Consider the following 23,083-nt stretch of genomic DNA (forward strand, 5'->3'; position numbering starts at 1 on the left):
GTATTGTGCAACCACATCTGCTAGTTGTATCGAAATCTAGTTACTGTCACGATGCCGGCTGGCAGGAGGTGGATCCTCTGTGCCAGAGAGGGATAGCGAGGACCGTGCTAGTGGACCGGTTCTAAGACACTACTGGTTTTCACCAGAGCCCGCCGCAAAGCGGGATGGTCTTGCTGCGGCGGTAGTGACCAGGTCGTATCCACTAGCAACGGCTCACCTCTCTGGCTGCTGAAGATAGGCGAGGTACAAGGGAGTAGGCAGAAGCAAAGTCGGACGTAGCAGAAGGTCGGGGGCAGGCGGCAAGGTTCGTAGTCAGGGGAGATAGCAGAAGTTCTGGTACACAGGCTTTAAACACACAAAACGCTTTCACTAGGCACAAGGGCAACAAGATCCGGCAAGGAAGTGCATGGAAGGAGGATAGATATAGTCAGGGACCAGGTGGAAGCCAATTAAGCTAATTGGGCCAGGCACCAATCATTGGTGCACTGGCCCTTTAAGTCTCAGGGAGCTGGCGCGCGCGCGCCCTAGAGAGCGGAGCCGCGCGCGCCAGCACATGACAGCAGGGGACGGGAACGGGTAAGTGACCTGGGATGCGATTCGCGAGCGGGCGCGTCCCGCTGTGCGAATCGCATCCCCAACGGCCATGACAGAGCAGCGCTCCCGGTCAGCGGGACTGACCGGGGAGCTGCAGGGAGAAAGACGCCGTGAGCGCTCCGGGGAGGAGCGGGGACCCGGAGCGCTAGGCGTAACAGTACCCCCCCCCCTTAGGTCTCCCCTTCTCTTTATCCGGTAACTGCCTCCCCTGGGATGAGGACACCGGGAAAGGATGGAGGGATTCCTCAACGGCAGGCAGAACAGCAGGAGTAGGAATGGGGAGAGAGGGCAGAGGGCGAGACCTGGCACGGGGCAGTGTGACACCAGGACGAGGGCCATGCGGGGACACAGGGGCTTGCCTGATGGGACTGGGAGGGGGGGAGAGGCATTTCCTGTGGCAGGCAGAGTCCTTAATGACCTTAGGGGGACCGGATACAGGAGGAACCACAGGGTCACGGCAGGGAGTACTGGGAACCGGTTGAAGGCAGTCCTTGGAACAAGAGGGGCCCCAACTCTTGATCTCCCCAGTGGACCAATCCAGGGTTGGGGAATGGTGTTGAAGCCAGGGTAGTCCAAGGAGAACTTCAGAAGTGCAATTAGGAAGGACCAAAAATACAATTTCCTCGTGATGAGGTCCGATGCACATTAGGAGGGGCTCCGTGCGGAAACGCACGGTGCAATCCAACCTGGCTCCGTTGACCGCGGAAACGTGGAGTGGCTTGACAAGACGGGTCACCGGAATGCGGAATTTATTCACTAAGGACTCCCGAATAAAATTCCCAGAAGCTCCAGAGTCCAGGCAGGCCACGGCTGAGAGGGAAGAGCTGGCTGAAGTAGAAATCCGAACAGGCACCGTGAGACGTGGAGAAGCCGACTTAGCATCAAGAGACGCCACACCCACGAGAGCTGGGTGCGAGCGTGCGTTTCCCAGACGTGGAGGACGGATTGGGCAATCCACCAAAAAATGTTCAGTACTGGCACAGTACAGACAAAGATTCTCTTCCTTACGGCGATTCCTCTCTTCCAGGGTCAGGCGAGACCGATCCACTTGCATGGCCTCCTTGGCGGGAGGCCTAGGCGCAGATTGCAGTGGAGACTGTGGGAGAGGTGTCCAGAGATCTAAGTCTTTTTCCTGGCGGAGCTCTTGATGCCTCTCAGAAAAACGCATGTCAATGCGAGTGGCTAGATGAATGAGTTCATGCAGGTTAGCAGGAGTCTCTCGTGCGGCCAGAACATCTTTAATGTTGCTGGATAGGCCTTTTTTAAAGGTCGCGCAGAGAGCCTCATTATTCCAGGATAGTTCAGAGGCAAGAGTACGGAATTGTATGGCGTACTCGCCAACGGAGGAATTACCCTGGACCAGGTTCAGCAGGGCAGTCTCAGCAGAAGAGGCTCGGGCAGGTTCCTCAAAGACACTTCGAATTTCCGAGAAGAAGGAGTGTACAGAGGCAGTGACGGGGTCATTGCGGTCCCAGAGCGGTGTGGCCCATGACAGAGCTTTACCAGACAGAAGGCTGACTACGAAAGCCACCTTAGACCTTTCAGTAGGAAACTGGTCCGACATCATCTCCATGTGCAGGGAACATTGCGAAAGAAAGCCACGGCAAAACTTAGAGTCCCCATTAAATTTGTCCGGCAAGGACAGGCGGAGGCTAGGAGTGGCCACTCGCTGCGGAAGGGGTGCAGGAGCTGGCGGAGGAGATGGTTGTTGCTGCTGTAGCTGTGACTGTACTTGCTGTAGTTGTGACTGGAGTTGCTGTGTCATGGTGGTCAAGTACGACAGCTGGTGATCTTGTTGGGCGATCTGACGAGCTTGCTGGGCGACCAGCGTAGGGAGGTCAGCGACAACTGGCAGAGGAACTTCAGCGGGATCCATGGCCGGATCTACTGTCACGATGCCGGCTGGCAGGAGGTGGATCCTCTGTGCCAGAGAGGGATAGCGAGGACCGTGCTAGTGGACCGGTTCTAAGACACTACTGGTTTTCACCAGAGCCCGCCGCAAAGCGGGATGGTCTTGCTGCGGCGGTAGTGACCAGGTCGTATCCACTAGCAACGGCTCACCTCTCTGGCTGCTGAAGATAGGCGAGGTACAAGGGAGTAGGCAGAAGCAAAGTCGGACGTAGCAGAAGGTCGGGGGCAGGCGGCAAGGTTCGTAGTCAGGGGAGATAGCAGAAGTTCTGGTACACAGGCTTTAAACACACAAAACGCTTTCACTAGGCACAAGGGCAACAAGATCCGGCAAGGAAGTGCATGGAAGGAGGATAGATATAGTCAGGGACCAGGTGGAAGCCAATTAAGCTAATTGGGCCAGGCACCAATCATTGGTGCACTGGCCCTTTAAGTCTCAGGGAGCTGGCGCGCGCGCGCCCTAGAGAGCGGAGCCGCGCGCGCCAGCACATGACAGCAGGGGACGGGAACGGGTAAGTGACCTGGGATGCGATTCGCGAGCGGGCGCGTCCCGCTGTGCGAATCGCATCCCCAACGGCCATGACAGAGCAGCGCTCCCGGTCAGCGGGACTGACCGGGGAGCTGCAGGGAGAAAGACGCCGTGAGCGCTCCGGGGAGGAGCGGGGACCCGGAGCGCTAGGCGTAACAGTTACAGTACACAGGGCTGGCGATATCTTTTTTGCCGCTGCTGTCTTGATGGAAATAAATATGCAGAAGAGCACAGCAGAAGCGGACTGTGGGCAGAAAAATATTTCTGAAAATAGGATTTCCCAATTCCTTGTTATGTCTTTACCACATCTGCTTTGCAAGATTGGTTTACACGTAAGCAATATTTACAGGAACATGGTAGCCTTTGCTTTGAAAAAAAACGTAACAATTTTTACTGAACAATACAGTGTGCTGATGATTTGCATTTCCTGCTATTCTAGTAACTATATTTGGGTATTTTTCCAAACATAGATGTGTATGAACTAGGACTCCACGATTTTGAGTCTGAGTCATAACACATATACATGAGGGAAATCACCCAAATGTAGTGACTAGCTGACTACATTCAGGTCATTGAAGTTATTGCGTTCCATGTCTGTGCTTCAATATGTTCACATCCAATTTTGTTAGGTTGCTGACATATGCGTACCATAGGGGGCACAATTGTAGTTTCATCCTAGCCTTAAAACACGTGGCATAGTCCCTCTTGCAAATCTCTGTGTCATTGAATCACTGTCAGAGAACCCACCCCCTTGCTCTGGAAAGTTATGTTTCATAGAAACAATGCCTACAGAATGTAAAGTGTCACCTAGTATCAGTAACCAAGTCTCAAATTGTCTATAGGGGATGTGACAGACAAACCACATATTCTCAATATGAATCAGCAGTCTGCAAAGTAATACCTTCGTTTAAAACAAACATGTAGGAGTTTTATTGTACAACCAAAGACAAATGCTCTCTATAATTTCAAACTTAGACACATCTTGACATCTTTTCATCTAAAATACATTTATTATGTGTTCTAGACACTCCATGATATGATCGAAGGGACATGGCTTAGAGTGCAACATAATGCACCAAAAGGCATAGATTGTTAAGCCAACTTTAAAGGGGTTATCCAGGAAAAACTTTTTTTATATATATATATCAACTTTCTCCAGAAAGTTAAGAGGATTTGTAAATTAATTCTATTAAAAATCTTAATCCTTTCAGTACTTATGAGCTGCTGAATGTGAGTTATTCTTTTCTGTCCAAGTGCTCTCTGATGACACCTGTCTCGGGAACTGTTCAGAAAAGAAGCAAATCCCCATAGCAAACCTCTTCTACTCTGTGCAGTTCCCAAGACAAGCAGAGATGCCAGCAGAGAGCACTGTTGCCAGACAGAAAAGAACAACTCAACTTCAGCAGCTGATAATTATTAGAAGGATTAATATTTTTTAATAGAGGTAATTTAAAAATCTGGAGCCAGTTGATAGAATACCCTTTTAAGCTAACATAAAATGCTGGGCATGTCTAAAAGTAACGAACAGCTTGAGCTACTGTGATTAGGGATAAACTGACTTCTCAAAAGTTTGGTTCTGCCGATTCGCTGAACTTTGGCAAAAAGTTCTGTTTCTACCCAACTAGTCCTGTCCCAAAAATGTGTATCTAACACTGTATAAGAGCCCTCAAAGCCCTCTATAACACTCTTAGGTCACCTAAGGACTTCTAAGCTGTTTTAAAGGAAAAGTTAATAAATTTCAGGTACAGCGATAGGTATAGCTATGGTTAATCAGATGGTACCCAGTGGTAGACAAGACTAGCGCATTTTTTTATGCTTTTTAAAATTAATGTACAAATATTCTCCCTTTCTGGGAATAGCCCCAGAAATTAAAAAGAGAGTGTATTTTTTTACAAAATATTTAGGGGCATAGCAACAAGATTGGCATCCTCAAAAGTGTAGAAAAGTGACACAAAACCCTCTATGCGCAGCTTTTTAACGAAAAAAAACCCTGTCACACTAAGCTTTCAGTTAAAACAGATTTTGCGCTGACAGAACAGATACAGAACACTATCTACTACAATTATTATACTGTATATGTGTGATCCTTTTCCTATCTATGTTGTTTAGTGTCCCTAGCAGAAATCTTCACCTAACACCTGCTATCTCTAAAATGGCTGCTAAAGCAATTCGCATAGGCTTTTATAGTGGCTTTGACATCACCCCTATACTTCCTCCTGATTGGCTAGGAGAGTTGTTTAACCCCTTAAGGACTCAGCCCATTTGAGCCTTAAGGACTTGTTTTTTCCTCCTAGCCTTCTAAAAATCATAACTCTTTTATGTTTTCATCCATAGACTAGTATGAGGGTTTGTTATTTGCGCAACCAGTTGTCCTTTGTAATGACATTACTCATTTTACCATAATAATGTATGGTGCAACCAAAAAAAAATACTAATTGTGTGGGAAATTGATAAGAAAACTGCAATTTTGCTAATTTTGGAAGGTTTTGTTTTTACACTTTAATAGTCCCCATAGTGGACTATTTATAGCAATCAGTTGACTGCTAATACTGTTCAGTGCTATGTATAGGGCATAGCACTGCTCAGTATTATTGGCTATCTACTGCTCTGGTCTGCTCGATCTCAGATCAGAGCAGGAGATGCTGGGAGACTGACGGAAGCAGGTGAGGGGGACCTCTGTCCGCCATTATGGATGATCGGATCCCCACGGCAGTGCTGCGAACATCCACATTAAGAGCCGCACTGCCGCAGATGCCGTGATCTGTATTGATCATGGGATCTGAGTAGTTATTGGCGGACATCCGCACGATCACGGATGTTGGCCGTTACCAGCGGGTCCCTGGCTGCTATCAGTAGTCGGGACCTGCCGTGCATGACCCGGATCTGCGGTCATGTACAGGACATAAATGCACGACCTGGTGCGTTAAGTACCACCTCACCAGGACGTATATTTACGTCCTGCATCGTTAAGGAGTTAAAGAGGTATTCCAGTGGAAAATAAATGTATTTAAATTAATTGGTGCAGTACTTATCAGATGCTGTATACTACAGAGAAAATTGTGTAGTTCTTTCCAGTCTGACCACAGTGCTCTCTGCTGCCACCTCTGTCCATGTTAGGAACTGTCCAGAGCAGGAGAGGTTTACTATGGGGATTTGCTCCTGCTCTGGACAGTTCCTGACATGGACAGAGGTGGCAGCAGAGAGCACTGTGGTCAGACTAGAAAGAACCATACAACTTCCTCTGGAGCATACAGCAGCTGATAAGTACTGGAAGATTGTGAAATAGAAGTAATTTACAAATCTGTTTAACTTTCTGGCACCAGTTGAATTGATAACATTTGTTTTTCTCCAGTGTACCCTTTAAAAGGTAGTATGGGATTCCCTGAGGTCATGTGATCCTTTTTCCTTCTCCTTTTGGCCATATGGCTAATATTATTATAGCAGTTTCTGCCAAACTGAACTCCCTAAATTTTAAGTTCTAGCCAAACAAAACCTTTTGCAAAGATCTGACCGAATTTGGGTTCTACAGGTTCGGTTCAATCCTGTGATGAATTTGGAATATCCTTAGAGACTGTCCCCTGTGGTTTCTCCCCACCCAATCAACCTTGATTGAAAGATTCCCCCCCACCCCCACACACACACACACACACACTGTTTGGGTATAAAGGGTGATCTACCACTCAAGATCAGCAGTGCGGGGACCAGCTGACAAGGATCGCCCCAATGGCTCGCAGCTCAAGCAGCATGAAATTGATGACAGGTTCCCTTTGCGCTGCATTGACATTAAAGATTGAATGTGGGCATTCCTATTTTGACCTGATTTTCCTTAGTTTAGTAGATTATCCACTGTATCACATCACTGTTTCCAACTGTGGACTGTATGAATACCTTCTTGACCACCATTATTGTCCTGCCAAATATGCTACATCCCTGTTACTGATTCCTCACATTCATGAAATTTATTTTCGGACTTGTGTGGCTGTTACCTTAAAGTGTACCTCTACAGTTGTATTCATGATTATAAAAATATCTATAGTTCAGCACTGTGCATTTAATTTAGAATTTGGCACCGGAATACCTTCACCGAACACCCATTCTCCTGTTACCCGTCACATATAACTCTGCATTAGGAGACAGGGCTTCCAGCTCTATATTAGACATTTCCAGAATGAGTCCCAGTGTAATGCAATTCTATCACTGCGCACGTGCGCACACAGCTTGTACTTATAGGGCCTGTGAGTAGGACATGACTGCAGGGGAGCAGCTGGGCAATGTTTTTTTTGCCTGTGAGCACAAGGCCTTAGGAGACATGACAAGTTATTATTTTTTTTTTAGAAAGAGCAAAAAAGCATTGAAAGGCCTTTAAGGAGCCTTAGAGAGAATTCAACTTTCTACAGCATTATCAATATGGTGTAATATTTACTACTTATTTGCATCACAACATATCTACACTGCATGACAAATCTTTTGAAAAGCTACACTGCCTCGCAAAAACGCTCTGTCACAATCACACCCTATCGGTCCAGCCAAGACGCTAGAGAGAGAGTGTGATGGTGCAAGGGTTAAGGCCACCAGACCTCTGGGTATCCACTACTAGTCCCAGCAAGTCACCAAATTAACCCTGAGATAAACGTGTTTCCACCAGAGCTGCCTTCAGAAAGGTGAGCTCATATATTCAGAGATCAAAGACCAGAGCTGATTAATTAAACATTTAATCTGATAAAAGGTATCACAGTGCTATGCATATAAAAATACAGGAACAAATGACATACAGTTACAAAAATATATAAAAGAGTTTAGCAAGTTCAGAAAACAAAAGATGAAGTTCTTACAGCATGATGATATAGTCCTCCTTGTCAGTGAGAGTCCAGCTCTTTCTTAGGATGGTCTTGTTAGCTTGTTGCACAGCATTGAACACCCCTGAGTCTAGCATTGTTAAATATTATATATATCTGCCTTTTTGGAGGGAGACTCCGTTCTCCCCTCCCCTCTGATCCCACCAGGGGGGCATCTCTGTCTCTGGCCCTCTTATCTGGTTGATTATATGATGAGACCAGAGTGCATGACTTCCTGCTGCTTCAAAAAGAGCCTCTGACTTCAAAGGAGATACCAAGACAGCCAGACCTCCAATAAAATAAAATACACAAAGGGACACACCGTCCAAATGACCTCTCACCCATGTCCTGGACAATCCATCACACACAGTCATAACTTATAATACACATATAGGATTTTAACCCCTTAAGGACCCAGCCATTTTACACCTTAGGACCCGGACATTTTTTGAACATCTGACCACTGTCACTTTAAACATTAATAACTCTGGAATGCTTTTAGTTATCACTCTGATTCCGAGATTGTTTTTTCGTGACATATTCTACTTTAACATAGTGGTAAAATTTTGCGGTAACTTGCATCCTTTCTTGGTGAAAAATCCCCAAATTTGATGAAAAATTTGAAAATTTAGCATTTTTCTAACTTTGAAGCTCTCTGCTTATAAGGAAAATGGATATTCCAAATATTTTTTTATTTTATTCACATATACAATATATCTACTTTATGTTTGAATCATAAAATTGACGTGTTTTTACTTTTGGAAGACACCAGAGGGCTTCTAAGTTCAGCAGCAATTTTCCAATTTTTCACAAAATTTTCAAACTCACAATTTTTCAGGGACCAGTTCAGGTTTGAAGTGGATTTGAAGGGTCTTCATATTAGAAATACCCCATAAAAGACCCCATTATAAAAACTGCACCCCCAAAGTATTCAAAATGACATTCAGTCAGCATTTTAACCCTTTAGGTGTTTCACAGGAATAGCAGCAAAGTGAAGGAGAAAATTCACAATCTTCATTTTTTACACTCGCATTTTATTGTAGACCCAATTTTTGAATTTTTACAAGGGGTAAAAGGAGAAAATGTATACTTGTATTTGTAGCCCAATTTCTCTCGAGTAAGCACATACCTCATATGTCTATGTAAAGTGTTCGGCGTGCGCAGTAAAAGGCTCAGAAGCAAAGGAGCGACAAGGGGATTTTGGAGAGTACGTTTTTCAGAAATAGTTTTTGGGGGGCATGTTGCATTTAGGAAGCCCCTATGGTGCCAGAACAGCAAAAAAAACACAGGTGTTTCACGACTTTTGCATATGTAAAAAAAATGTGTGTTTCCCCCCAAATTTCACATTTTTGCAAGGGTCAATAGCCGAAAATACCCCCCAAAATTTGTAACCCCATCTCTTCTGAGTATGGAGGTACCCTATAAGTTGACCTGAAGTGCACTACGGGCAAACTACAATGCTCAGAAGAGAAGGAGTCATATTTGGCTTTTTGAGAGCAAATTTTGCTTGGGGGGCATGTCGCATTTAGGAAGCCCGTATGGTGCCAGGACAGCAAAAAAAAACACATGGCATACCATTTTGGAAACTAGACCCCTTGAGGAACGTAACAAGGAATAAAGTGAGCCTTAATACCCCACAGGGGTTTCACGACTTTTGCATACGTAAAAAAATTTTTTAACTAAAATGTGTGTTTCCCCCCCAAATTTCACATTTATGCAAGGGTTAATAGCAGAAAATACCCCCAAAATTTGTAACCCCATCTCTTATGAGTATGGAGGTACCCCATAAGTTGACCTGAAGTGCACTACGGGCGAACTACAATAATCAGAAGAGAAGGAGTCATATTTGGCTTTTTGAGAGCAAATTTTGCTCGGGGGGGCATGTCGCATTTAGGAAGCCCCTATGGTGCCAGGACAGCAAAATAATCTCCACATGGCATACCATTTTGGAAACTAGACCCCTTGAGGAACGTAACAAGGGGTACAGTGAGCATTTACCCCCACTGGTGTCTGTCAGATCTTTGGAACAGTGGGCTGTACAAAATTTTTAATTTGCACAGCCCACTGTTCCAAAGATCTGTCAGACACTAGTGGGGTGTAAATTCTCACTGCACCCCTCATTACATTCCGTGAGGGGTGTAGTTTCCAAAATGGGGTCCCATGTGTTTTTTTTTTTTTTTTTGCGTTTGTCAAAACCGCTGTAACAATCAGCCACCCCTGTACAAATCACCTCAAATGTACATGATGCACTCTCCCTTCTGGGCCTTGTTGTGCGCCCCCAGAGCACTTTGCGCCCACATATGGGGTATCTCCGTAGTCGGGAGAAATTGCATTACAAATTTTGGGGGGCTTTTTTCCCTTTTACCTCTTGTCAAAATGAAAAGTATAGGGCAACACCAGCATGTTAGTGTAAAAAAAAATTTTTTTTACACTAACATGCTGGTGTAGACCCCAACTTCCCTTTTTCATAAGGGGTGAAAGAAGAAAAGGCCCCCCAAAATTTGTCAGGCAATTTCTCCCGAGTACGGCGATACCCCATATGTGGCCCTAAACTGTTGCCTTGAAATACGACAGGGCTCCAAAGTGAGAGCACCATGTGCATTTGAGGCCTGAATTAGGGATTTGCATAGGGGTATTCTACGCCAGCGATTCCCAAACAGGGTGCCTCCAGCTGTTGCAAAACTCCCAGCATGCTTGGACAGTCAACGGCTGTCCGGCAATACTGGGAGTTGTTGTTTTCCAACAGCTGATGGCTCCATTTTGGAAACAGTGGCGTACCAGACGTTTTTAATTTTTATTGGGGAGGGGAGGGGGGCTGTGTAGGGGTATGTGTATATTTAGTGTTTTTTACTTATTTTATTTTGTGTTAGTGTAGTGTAGTGTTTTTAGGGTACAGTCACACGGGCGGGGGATTACAGCGAGTTTCCCGCTGCGAGTTTGAGCTGCCGCGCAAAATTTGCTGCATCGCAAACTTGCAGCCTGATACTCACTGTAAGCCCCCTGCCCATGTGAATGTACCCTGTACATTCACAGGGGGGGGGGGGGGGACCTCCAGCTGTTGCAAAACTACAACTCCCAGCATGCACGGTCTATCAGTGCATGCTGGTAGTTATAGTTTTGCAACAGCTGGAGGCACACGGGTTGGGAAACACTGAGTTAGGAGACAGACAATGTTTCCCAACCAGTGTGCCTCCAGTTGTTGCAAAACCACAACTCCCAGCATACCCAGTCAGCCGAAGGGCTTATTGGGAGTAGTGGTTACGCAACAGCTGGAGGAGAACAGTTTGGGGACCACTGTGTTGTGGTGTCCAAGCTGTAGCCCTCCAGATGTTGCAAAACTACAACTCCCAGTATGCCAAAACTGTCCAGGCATGCTGGGAGTTGTAGTTCTGCAACATCTGAAGGGCCAGATGTTACAGAACTACAACTCCCAGCATGCCTGGACAGTAAGGGCATGCTGAGGATGTGTAGTTTTGCAACATCTGGAAGGGCACAGTGGTCTCCAAACTGTGGACCTCCAGATGTTGCAAAACTGCAACTCCCAGCATGCCCAGACGCCAAGGGCTGGCTGGGCATGCTGGGAATTGTAGTATACAGGGTCCCATTACAGCAATGCATGTTGCTTTACGGCGACGTGCATTGCTGTAAAGGGCCCGACCGCGGCTGAAGAGGAACTCACCTGTCGCCGCCGCCGTCTTCATCGCTGGTATCCGGGTCTTCAGGGACGAGGTAAGTACCGGGGCCGGTCCCCAGCACTCCCCCGTCCCCCGCCGCGTCCTCCGGTCTTCCGCCCGTCCTCTCCGGACTTCCAGGGGCAGGGCGGGAGGGAGTAACCGCCCCCCCCCCCCCTGCGATTGGTCGGTTAACTAACCGACGGATTGCAGGGGATAGGAGGAGGTGGCAGGCTTGCCACCTCACTCCTATACTTTAGCATGGTCCTGGCTGTCTGTGACAGCCGGGATCATGCAAAATTACCGGGCGGTCGGGTCCCAGAGACCCGATCAGCCCGGTATCGCCGCAGATCGCAGGGGCGATTTCCCTAGCGATAGCGATCGCCGACATGGGGGGCCTACATGGCCCCCCTCAGTGTTTGCCCTGGATGCCTGCTGAAGCATTTCAGCAGGCAACCGCTTTCGATCTCTGCCCGGGGCGCGGCAGAGACCGGAGAAACACCAGGACGTACTAGTACGTCCTGGGTCCTTAAAGCCCAGGGTGCCAGGACGTTCTAGTACGTCCTGGGTCCTTAAGGGGTTAATAATCAGGCCTTGGGCCTGACACGCTCACTTTTCAAAGATTGTCGAGCTCTGCACAGAATCCTGGAGTATTTGCATTGAAAGTCTGCTGCAAAATCCTGTGTGCCACTAACGTTAACATAAAACGTAAAACATAATACTTTTCTGGCACAATAGGTTTTCTTTATTCCCCTCCCCCATGCTGTTGAAGTTTTTAGAACAACCTCAGCTGCAGCAACTCTGGAGTTCTTAACATAATTTCTCATTACAAAGATACAGGAGACAGACCGCAGCCTGGCAACTCTGAATAACAAGACCAAAAAGACACAAACCACAACATTTGCACAAACTGTCAGACAAGAAGATAAGTATATACTGCTTTTAACCCTTCCTGGACATTTTGCAAAGATGTAGCTATAGTGGCAATATTTACACTGACGTGCGACTTCAATTTGAATTCTAAAATTATAAAAAAAATATTATGTCTGAATACTTCTATATATTCTAAAATCAATCTACATAAGCATTGTCAAAATGCCAGCAGGCAAATAACATTTATAAAAGCTTTTATACATTATTATAATTGCCCTTATACATTATTATTATTATTATTATTATTTATTTTATACATTATTATTACTGCCTTTATACATTGTTATAACTGCCTTTATACTTTATTGCACTTCAGTAATACCAGTCAAATGCCCATTTTGATTGGCCAATTCTTCCAGCCATTGACACGTTTCGCAGATCTGGACTTTCCATAACATTGTAGGTTGGGTCTGGTTTCAAGTTACAATGGTCCAGAAAAGACCATTGTATATTGAAAATTTTGTAACCTGAGGCCATTGTGAGTTGTGTGACCAATGTAATGCATTTTAAGATATTCCATATATACAGTGTCTGCTTGTCATAGCATTTGCAGAGCCCTGCTATAGTTATGGTTATTTCAACAGCTACCGTATATACTCGAGTATAAGATGACCCGAATATAAGCCGAGGCCCCTAATTTCACCCCTCAAAAACCAAGGAAAAGTTATTGACTAGACTATAAGCCTAGGGTGGGAAATACATCATCCCCCCATGTCATCATCCAGACCGAGAAGAGAGCCTCCCGGTGAAAATGGACAGCCAGGGAACGACTAACCCTCCCCACCGGACGGTCCCTGCAGCATAGATGGCCTGGACCAGCTCACCCTTCCTTCCCACCGAGGGGAGGTGAGTAGAAAACTAAAGGGGGGGGGGGTCTGGATGATGACGAAGGCCCGGCAGTGATCTTCAACCTGCGGACCTCCAGATGTTTCAAAACTACAATTCCCAGCATGCCCGGACAGCCGATGGCTGTCCGGGCATGCTGGGAGTTGTAGTTTTGCAACATCTGGAGGTCCGCAGGTTGAAGACTACTGAATGGGATTGACAGGCGGAGAGTTCACTCGAGTATAAGCCGAGGGGCGCGTTTTCAGCATGAAAAATCGTGCTGAAAGACTCGGCTTATACTCGAGTATGTACGGTACTACACTGGGTGTAAGTATGTGTATTACTGTGTGTCTAGGTGACATCATGCTGTTATTAAAGCTAATTAGAAAAAAAACACAGTGGTCTCTAGGTAACCTTGTCTCATGGTTATTTTTCTTTATAGTTTTCTGTTAACCAGTTTCTGGGCCCCAATGCAAAATTCTGATGTTTTCATATGTAGCAAAGGAGCCTTGGGGCCCTTCAGTCACTGAAGGCAATTGCTACCTCCGCATCCCCTATAGTTACTCCTCTGTTTAAAAAAATAAATCACACAGAGGAGACAGGGAGAAAAATATAAGGTCTGCCTCTATACGTACAATGAGAGATATGACTTTCACTATTTTTACTTCACTTATTATTATGAATAATAATAATAATAAAATGTATTTCTATAGCACCAACATATTCCACATGACTTTACAATTCTGTAGGCACAACATGCAAAGTGGAAAACTGAAGCATCTGTCCATAGCAACCAATCAGATCGATACATTTTTCAGAAGCCTTTTCAAAAAGTAAAGAACATGACTGGTTACTATGGACAACTTCTCCACTTTTCCTCTGCATACGTATTGATAAATCCCCCCTAAGTATTCAAACAAGAGGAGTGAGGACCCTACTCACAAAAACTTACAGTCTATGAGGGATGGGATTGAGACAAAAGGCAGAAAGTTTTCTTTGTATAATGACCCAGACATCATATATAAATAGGGAAGGGCACAAAAAGGTGGATAAGTCAGTTACCAGCTAGTCTCTGTGGGGGAGATTTATCAAAACCTGTGCAGAGGAAAACTTGCCCAGTTGCCCATAGCAACCAATCAGATCGTTTCTTTCATTTTTAACAAGGCCTCTGCAAAATGAAAGGAGTCATCTGATTGGTTGCTATGGGCAACTGGGCAACACTTCCTTTGCACAGGTTTTGATAAATCTCCCCCTAAGTGCTTGAAGCGTAGGGGTAACACTGGTAAATGAACAGTGAGTAGAAAAAAACAATTTAGGGAATGTTAACATCCTTCCTAAATAGATGTGTCTTTAGGCCACCCTTAGAACTGTGGGTGTTAGGAATGAGTCTCATTGTTCTCGATATGGCATTCTAAAAAAAACTAGTGCATCAAGAGCAAAGTCCTGGCTATTAGTGTTGCTCGCGAATATTCGCAATGCGAATTTTATTCGCGAATATCGCATATTCGCGAATATAGCACTATATATTCGTAATTACGAATATTCTTTTTTTTTTGTTTTTTTTTTCACAGTACACATCACAGTGATCATCCCTCTCTGCTTCCAGCTTGTATGGTGTAAAGAAGGCTCTAATACTACTGTGTGAGACTGGCGTGCGAATTTTTGCATATACGAAAATTTGCATATGCTAATTTTCGCTTATGCAAATGTTTGCTTATGCTAATTTTTGCATATGCTCATTTTCGCATATGCTACAATAAAACGCGAATATTACGAATATGCGAATTCAGCGAATATATGACGAATATTCGGCCATATACGCGAAATATCGCAAATTCGAATATGGCCTATGCCGTTCAACACTACTGGCTATGGAAGTGAGAGGCTCGGAAAATGGAGGATTTGGCTTTTGGATCATTAGCAGAACATAAAGTACATGTAGACAGAGATGAGGGAGGAGATGTAAGGAGACCATCACTGTGGAAAGCTGTGTGGATGTTGTATTCTGACATGAACGGTAGTGACTGGTATAGGGGGAAGACGTGAGTGTAATAACGGGAGTGGAAGAGGGGCCTGACTGCAGCATTTAGGATGGACTGGGGAGGTTAGAGAAGGTAAGACCATTACTAAAGAGTTATAGTAGTCAAGATGAGAATGTTGGCTTCACAGAATGCTTTTATTTTAGTAAAGAGGTTATGGCAGAGTGTTTGAAGGAGGAGGGTTAGATACCAGAGAAAAGACAGAGGTTAAATATTTTAGATAGGTGAGTAGTGACGGCCGGAGAGAGGAAGAGAGGAGCATGGAGACTTCTTTCTTATTTACTGCTTAAGAAGTTGAAAGGGATGAAGACGAAGTGTGTGGGTGGATGGTGGTTGGGATCTAAGCTTCTAGATAATTAGGAAATCATTACCTAACAGATATTGTTGATTTTTACTTTTAAATAGGCCAGTTCTTCTGCACAGAGGTCAGTGATAGGTTTATTTAGCCCAAGACTCTCCAGCCAAAGAAGGCCAGAGAGGCCCTTGATCTCGAAATAGTAAACCAGAGGTAGGACCTGCATCTATCAGCATACCCCGTTTAAAGGGGTACTCCGGTGCTTACACAACTTATCCCCTATCCAAAGGATAGGGGATAAGATGCCTGATCGCGGAAGTCCCGCAGCTGGGGACGCCCGTGATGATGCACGCGGCACCCCGTTTGTAATCATTCCCCGAAGTGTGTTCGCTCCGGGACTGATTACGGTCGACCGCAGGACCAATAGCTATCACGCTCCCTTCCGTAGGCTTGCATTGAGGGGCGGAGCGTGACGTCACACGGGGGCAGAGGCGTGATGTCACACGCCGCCGGCCCTGCAGTCGACCGTAATCAGTCCCGGAGCGAACACGCTCCGGGGACTGATTACAAACGGGGTGCCGCGTGCAAGATCCCGGGGGTCCCAGCTGCGGGACTCCCGCGATCAGGCATCTTATCCCCTATTTTTTGGATAGGGGATAAGATGTGTAAACACCGGAGTACCCCTTTAAGTTAAGTTTGGGCTTCAAAAGTAGCCCAAAATTGCCTAGGCCATTCTAGGCACAGGACATTAAACGCACAGCTCCTTGCTGCAATTTGAGTCATGACAGGAAACATAAAGCTAAAATGGCCTCAAAACACCAGAATTATACAATTTACATTCATGGGAGGACTAGCCTCCATACCCAGGGAGGAGACCACTTTATAATTAACACTAAGTACCAGACTAAAATAAAGATGACCACACACTTATTTGGATAAACAGGCCGCGGTCCTCATTTATTAAGAAAACCAATAACATAACATAATAATAAACTCAATAATAAATATTAAACCAATGGGAATTTTACCACCTGTCTGCCCAGCCTAGCTTGGTGTCACCCTGCTTAACAAACTCCGACCGCGACAAAAGGAACATAAAGAAACAAGGGAGTGTGGGCGGGGGGTTCTTCTTTGCTTGACTCGCCAGCATCTGACTGGAGCCAGGGGCAGCATCCTTATTTATAAACAAACCAAGTTCCCGCCGTTGCCCAGCGACCAATCCCAAGCCAGCTGAACATCTGGCCAGGAACATCTGCCCAGATACATGTGAGTGACCAATCAGCACCCGCTGTATGTAAAAACCACCATTTGATATCTTATCATTTTATTTTATTTTTTTTTAAATATATTTAACCCCTATTCCAACTAATCCCTGGGCTGGAGGCACCTCCCATGTGGCCCTTCACTTAGGGCTCCGGGCCCTTAGCATGGGAGGACTAGCCTCCATACCCAGGGAGGAGACCACTTTATAATTAACACTAAGTACCAGACTAAAATAAAGATGACCACACACTAATTTGGATAAACAGGCCGCGGTCCTCGTTTATTAAGAAAACCAATAACATAACATAATAATAAACTCAATAATAAATATTAAACCAATGTGAATTTTACCACCTGTCCGCCCAGCCTAGCTGGGTGACACCCCACAAACATGGATAGCCTACTATCCATGTACCACCAGACCCGCGGCCTTTTCAATCAGGGTCTGAAGACCCGTATTGAAAATATCGTTTCCAACATCTGACAGGTGCGTAAAGTCATCACGATACAAACCAGGGATGAAGCCCTCAAGCTCCACATGCCTAAAGGAAACACCACCCACCCGTCTCATGAAGCGGGCCATGCCTCTATTGACCCTTCTTCTGATGCGCTCCAAAAATATAAGCTCTTTGGACGCCCATAATAAACGAGGGACAATTTCTGAGAACCCCACTGAGCAAGAAGGCCAGACCAACTGGAGCTCCAGAAATAAAGCCTTTAACTCAGAAAACAGGACTGCCGTATTTACCTTCCCAATATCATTACCCCCAATATGTAATATAAATATATCCGGGTATGGCCAGATAGCAGCACGCTTCAAAATAACGTCCCAAATATGACACAGCTGCAACCCACTTACTCCGCACCAGAAGATGTTGAAGTTCTCCTCCTGGAAACCAAGATTCAACGTATACACTCGTTAAGCTGCTCTTTTAGCCGCCCACCGGATAAAAGAATGGCCTAAAATCCATACCACTTTTGCAGAAGGACCTAAAAATTAAATCAAGACCAGGTTAGGGCGAACATAACTCAGATATCTATCCGACGACCACCTGCCAATTGATTTAATAGCCCACGGATCTAAACCCCATAAAGAGGCCTCGGTGGCAGCACCGATTCTAAAAGAATGCGAACTGAAATGAAAATTACCCAAACCCAAATAACAAAGGCATTTCTTCAAGACCCCATTAAACTGGCTTCTTGTCAATGGCGAACCATCCAAGTGAATGAAAAAATTTTCAAAACCAAAGGGACGAATGGATAAAAACTTGGAAATAGTCCCCCATGGACAAAAGGCAATGCCTTCAACTTTGTTCAAACGTATAAAATATCCGTTACCTGCTATGTCAGTTTTTGAACGAGAAACATAAATAGAGACATGACAATCATACAAAAACACATCAGTGTACAGCAAAGGGGACAAACTAACCTTGTTGGGAGAAACCAGCTCGCTAATCCTAAAAGCCCCAAAGAATGCAGTCACAAAAGCAGTAGAAAACAAATGCGCCTCGAACTCGGCAAAACAAACCTGAAAACAAGCAGCACACAACTTCTCTAAAAGACCATAATTAATAGGGCGTCGAACATCCCTCCTATATTTGGCCAACTTTAACCCCTTTAAAACCTGCTTAACCTGAAAAAATGACAAAATAGACTTAACCCCAAACCATTTCTGAAAAAAGGAAATACCCGACAACTGTTTATGGATGTGGCTATGCGATACGTCATCAGCTAACATACCTGACACGAACCTGATAGCCAAATCCCCATCCGATCTAAGGTAATCATGACCATGGTCGACACAAAATTGCAACCAAGACTTCCACGCCTTACTATAGTCCGACCATGTCTTAGGAGCAATAGACTGATGTAGATAATGCTCAGCTAGTCCCAAACCAGCTCCCAAAGATGGTCCGGACAAGCTACCCCTTCTGGATCCGCATCCGGCACCAACTCCCGGAACCTGGAGAACTGAGAACGAGACAATGCATCAGCTATTACATTGGAAACTCCTTTAACATACTTGGCTTTCAACCATATATTTAATTTTAAACACATCAAAACCAAATGCCTAAGAATTTTGATAACTGGGTCGGAAGCTGAAGACAAACAGTTGACTGCAAAAACTACACCTTTATTATCAGAATGAACAACTATCCTGTGGTCCCTAAAGTGCTCACCCCAAATCACTAATGAAACTAAAACCGGAAATAATTATAACAAAACAATATTACTAACTAAACCGGCCCTAACCCAAGAATCATGCCAAGGCTCGGCGCACCAATGTCCTGAGAAAAAGGCTCCAAAGCCAAGCGACCCAGCTGCGTCCGTGAAAACCCCAAGAGATCCATATTCAACAAACTCATGCTGCCAAACAGAAGCACCATTAAAGACCTGCAGGAATTCTGACCACAACAATAAATCCTCTCTCAGACTTCTAGACAGACGGATATGCGCTCTAGGCGACTTAAGGCCCCTAGTCGCTAAGAACAATCTCCTACAAAACACTCTACCCATAGGAACCACTTTAGAAGCAAATACCAACAAGCCAAGCAAACTCTGAAGTGCTCTAAGGGTAGTCTTTTTCCTGCACAACATAAAATTAATTAATTGTAACATTCTTTGAATCTTTTCAACCGGTAAATAAAAAACCATGTCAACAGTGTCAATTACGATACCCAAAAATTCTAACCTGCTACAAGGAAGAACAGTTTTCTCTGACGCCAAAGGTATGCCAAAATGCTGAGAAATGCGCAGGAAACAAGAAAAAATTTCTAGACAATCATTAGTGCCCTGTCTACCGAAAAACAAAAAATCATCTAAATAATGTAACAAACCGCCCCCTTTGAATGAAGAAGAAACCACCCATTCTAAAAAAGTAGAAAAACTCTCAAAATAGAAACAAGATAAAGAAAAACCCATAGGCAAAGCCTTGTCAAAATAAAAACAACCGTTAAAATGAAAACCCAACTAATTAAAACCTTTAGGACAAACCGGTAGTAGCCGAAAAGCTGATTTAATATCCGCTTTGGCGAGCAAAGTGCCCTGACCAAATTGTTTTAACAAAACTAAAGCGGAATCAAAGGACGCATACTCAACCGAGCATGCCCCAGGATCAACAGAATCATTAAGCGAACCCTTCAGAGGATAAGAAAGATGGTGAATCAATCTAAAAGAATTGGGCTCCTTCTTTGGAACAAGCCCCAAAGGGGATAACCTAAAATTAGGAAAAGGAGGGGACCGAAACGGTCCCTCCACTCTACCTTCTTTGACCTCCTTGTCAATCTTCTCCTGCAATACTACCGGGTTCAGATAAACTGAACGCAAATTATCCACCCAGCAGCAACCCCGACCAGTGAACTCCGGAACATCAAAACCAAAGGTAAAACCATTAAACAGCAATTCAGCTTTCGCTTTGTCTGGGTAAAGCTCTAGCCAAAGATGCATGTTTTGTACCTTCACTGGCGTCCAAGCTCTTTAAAAGAGATTCTCTGACTGAGGGCTGCTGCTCAGAAGACAACGCGTTCTTCTTGAAACATCTGGAGAGTGAATGGGTACCCCCACAATGAGAGCACTCGTGCTTGTACTTACAGTTGGACTGCCACTTGCACTGTGACTCGTTGAAGGCAAAACACACACCCTTCCGAAAGGAAGGAGGCGTGCTGCCCGGTACCTGTCTACTTCTTTGTGGAATCATCAAATTAATCCGTAACCCCACATCCTTCTGACCCCATTTAACTGATGGGTGCACAGACAGCTTCTGCCTGAACATTTCATCACAGATGTGCCATGCAGAACCACCGAAATTGTGGTACGCTTCTAAAATTATATCTAAGTGTTGGAACAGCAATGCACATATATGTGGAAATTTTTCACCCATGACCGCAGAAAAAATGCAAAATGCTTGCACCCAATTATTGAACGTCTTCATTGCCGCCACCCTTCTTCTATCCTCCTCCTTTTCCTTTTCCCCTTTATCTTTGACTGGCTCCTTGAAGGATGGAAGCAATGAAAACATATCAACAAAATCACCTTTCCAAATTTTTTCTTTTACAGATAACGCTAAATGGTACCCTAGTGGCGACACCTCACATGTAATTGCTTCTTTCAAACAAATCTCCAGGACAGATTGGGACATCACAGGAATATTAGAAACAGACAAAACTGACGCAACATCCTGTTTGGAAACAGAAGGATTAGTAACCGTGGCAACCACACTAACAGGACTCTCATTAGTAGTGGACACGACTGGGTTAGCAACATCCAAGACAGATGAATTAGACAGCTGAGAGGAAACAGAATTAGACCTCGCAGGATCCCCCCCCACTAGATGTGGGTGGATTAACCCAAGCTGCGGCGCATTACTGCCCAGCATTAGCCTTTACAGCCCCGGTATTATTACCCGGAATGGCAGCCAACATATTACATAAAGCCGCCATCCCAGATAACAATTGACTACCTGGCAAGTTATTTAAAGCATCCATCCCAACCTGAGCACTGTGACCCGCATTGCTGCACTCACCCATGGCCGGCTCAGTAGATGTATCAGCCACTGGAAGTACAGGAGGCAGAGATCCAGGATTCACAGGGGGGTGAAAAGAGACCAGCTCCCTGCCAGCGCCCAAAAGGGGGGCAGACCTGCGCAATGCAGAGGAACCCGCACTGGCATCACGGGCCGGGGGGTGGGAGCTGCTGGACCAACTGAAGGACCCCCTACCGCCGCAGGCTGCCGCTGGGTCGCTACTGACTGGTGACCTGGAGCAGACAAAGAGGACACTTGGGGTAAGCAATCCCCAACACTGGAAGCAGGGGCACTAGAAACATACATATGTACATTACCCCGTCCATCCCGACACCTCTGTCCGCTCTGCTGTCCCCTGTCTCCCAGTCCTCTGCCCCCGCTGGCCACCGTCGGGGCATAGCGTTTCCTCTGCCGGCCGGCCTGTCTCTTTGAACGCCGCTCCACTACGGGCGCCGCCGGAACAGGCCTTGGGTCACCTCCGGTCACCGGCACCGCCCCAGCGTCACTTCCGGCCCGTGCGACGCCGACGTCAGACACCGGCGACGGAGCGACTTCCGGCCCAGGACTCGCCCTCTGCGACGCTGCTCCCCGGGATGGTGCTTCTCCGGCATCCGCGCTGCTGTCTTCCCCGGTGAGTGACAGGCTCAGGCATCTACGGAGCCATTCCTCTCCCCCGGCTGCCTCCGCTTTCTTCAGCAGCCGCACGTACAGCTCTTGTACAGCGTCTGCTGCATTAATGGCCGAGCTGGGTCCGGGCTGACTGAACTCCATTCTCTCCATCCTTTCCTTCAGGCCGCGGACGAGGTTCTTCTTTGCTTGACTCGCCGGCATCTGACTGGAACCAGGGGCAGCATCCTTATTTATAAACAAACCAAGTTCCCGCCGTTGCCCAGCGACCAATCCCAAGCCAGCTGAACATCTGGCCAGGAACATCTGCCCAGATACATGTGAGTGACCAATCAGCACCCGCTGTATGTAAAAACCACCATTTGATATGTTATCATTTTATTTTATTTTTTTAAATATATTTAACCCCTATTCCAACTACTCCCCGGGCTGGAGGCACCTCCCATGTGGCCCTTCACTTAGGGCACCGGGCCCTTAGCATTAGTGTTTTATTGTACTTACTAGATATTTAAGTAAGATTGTTCCTACTCTAGGAAATTTTATTCTGCCTTGCTCTGCAATGTGTATAAACCCACAACTGTGGTTTTTCGTGTTTCCCTTGCTGTATTACTTTACATTGATGTCAAACATGTGGACAAACCACAAGATTATTGTCACAAAAATGCATTTATAAGGAAGGAATGGTTTGATAATATTATTAAGCTTGAATTGGGATTTCCTAAATGCTCATTCTGTTACATGTAGTGCAACAACATCCTATAAAATTGAGGGGAAAAAGATAACCATGGAAGTTATGAGAGTTTATCATAATCATTATTTTCAAACAATCATTTGTTTCCCTTAGTCCTAACAGCACAAGTGGGGTATTACTGCCCCTGTAAACAATCAGGACAGATGGAATGTTTATTAATTAGAATAATAAAACAATCAGTATGCTTCTACAGTAAATAGTCCTCTTGAGAGCTTTCCCCCCATGACATTGTGTAGAATAGCTAGTACAGAAAGAATAGGAGGAAGGGATATTTGTATGCTGCTGTTAGGA

At 45.5% G+C, this 23,083-nt stretch overlaps 1 protein-coding gene across 8 annotated transcripts in view; it reads right to left on the reverse strand.

Annotated features, from left to right (window-relative positions):
* The window catches only part of ITGAE (integrin subunit alpha E), a 179,621-nt gene that overhangs the window by 139,104 nt on the left and 17,434 nt on the right, over positions 1-23,083 (reverse strand). The window contains exon 1 of one of the 8 annotated variants that reach the window (XM_056559194.1): positions 14,358-14,380. The exons of 5 other annotated variants lie outside the window; for them this stretch is intronic. Coding sequence is in view for 1 of the 3 variants with exons in the window: in XM_056559192.1 (XP_056415167.1) it covers positions 14,238-14,314 (77 nt within the window). In the remaining 2 variants the exon portion in view is untranslated. Of the gene's footprint in view, positions 1-14,237; positions 14,381-23,083 lie in introns of those variants that run through there. 2 more of the 8 variants (XM_056559193.1, XM_056559192.1) reach the window with 2 other exon arrangements.

Source organism: Hyla sarda, chromosome 2, assembly GCF_029499605.1.
Source record: "Hyla sarda isolate aHylSar1 chromosome 2, aHylSar1.hap1, whole genome shotgun sequence".
NCBI classification, from domain to species: domain Eukaryota; kingdom Metazoa; phylum Chordata; class Amphibia; order Anura; family Hylidae; genus Hyla; species Hyla sarda.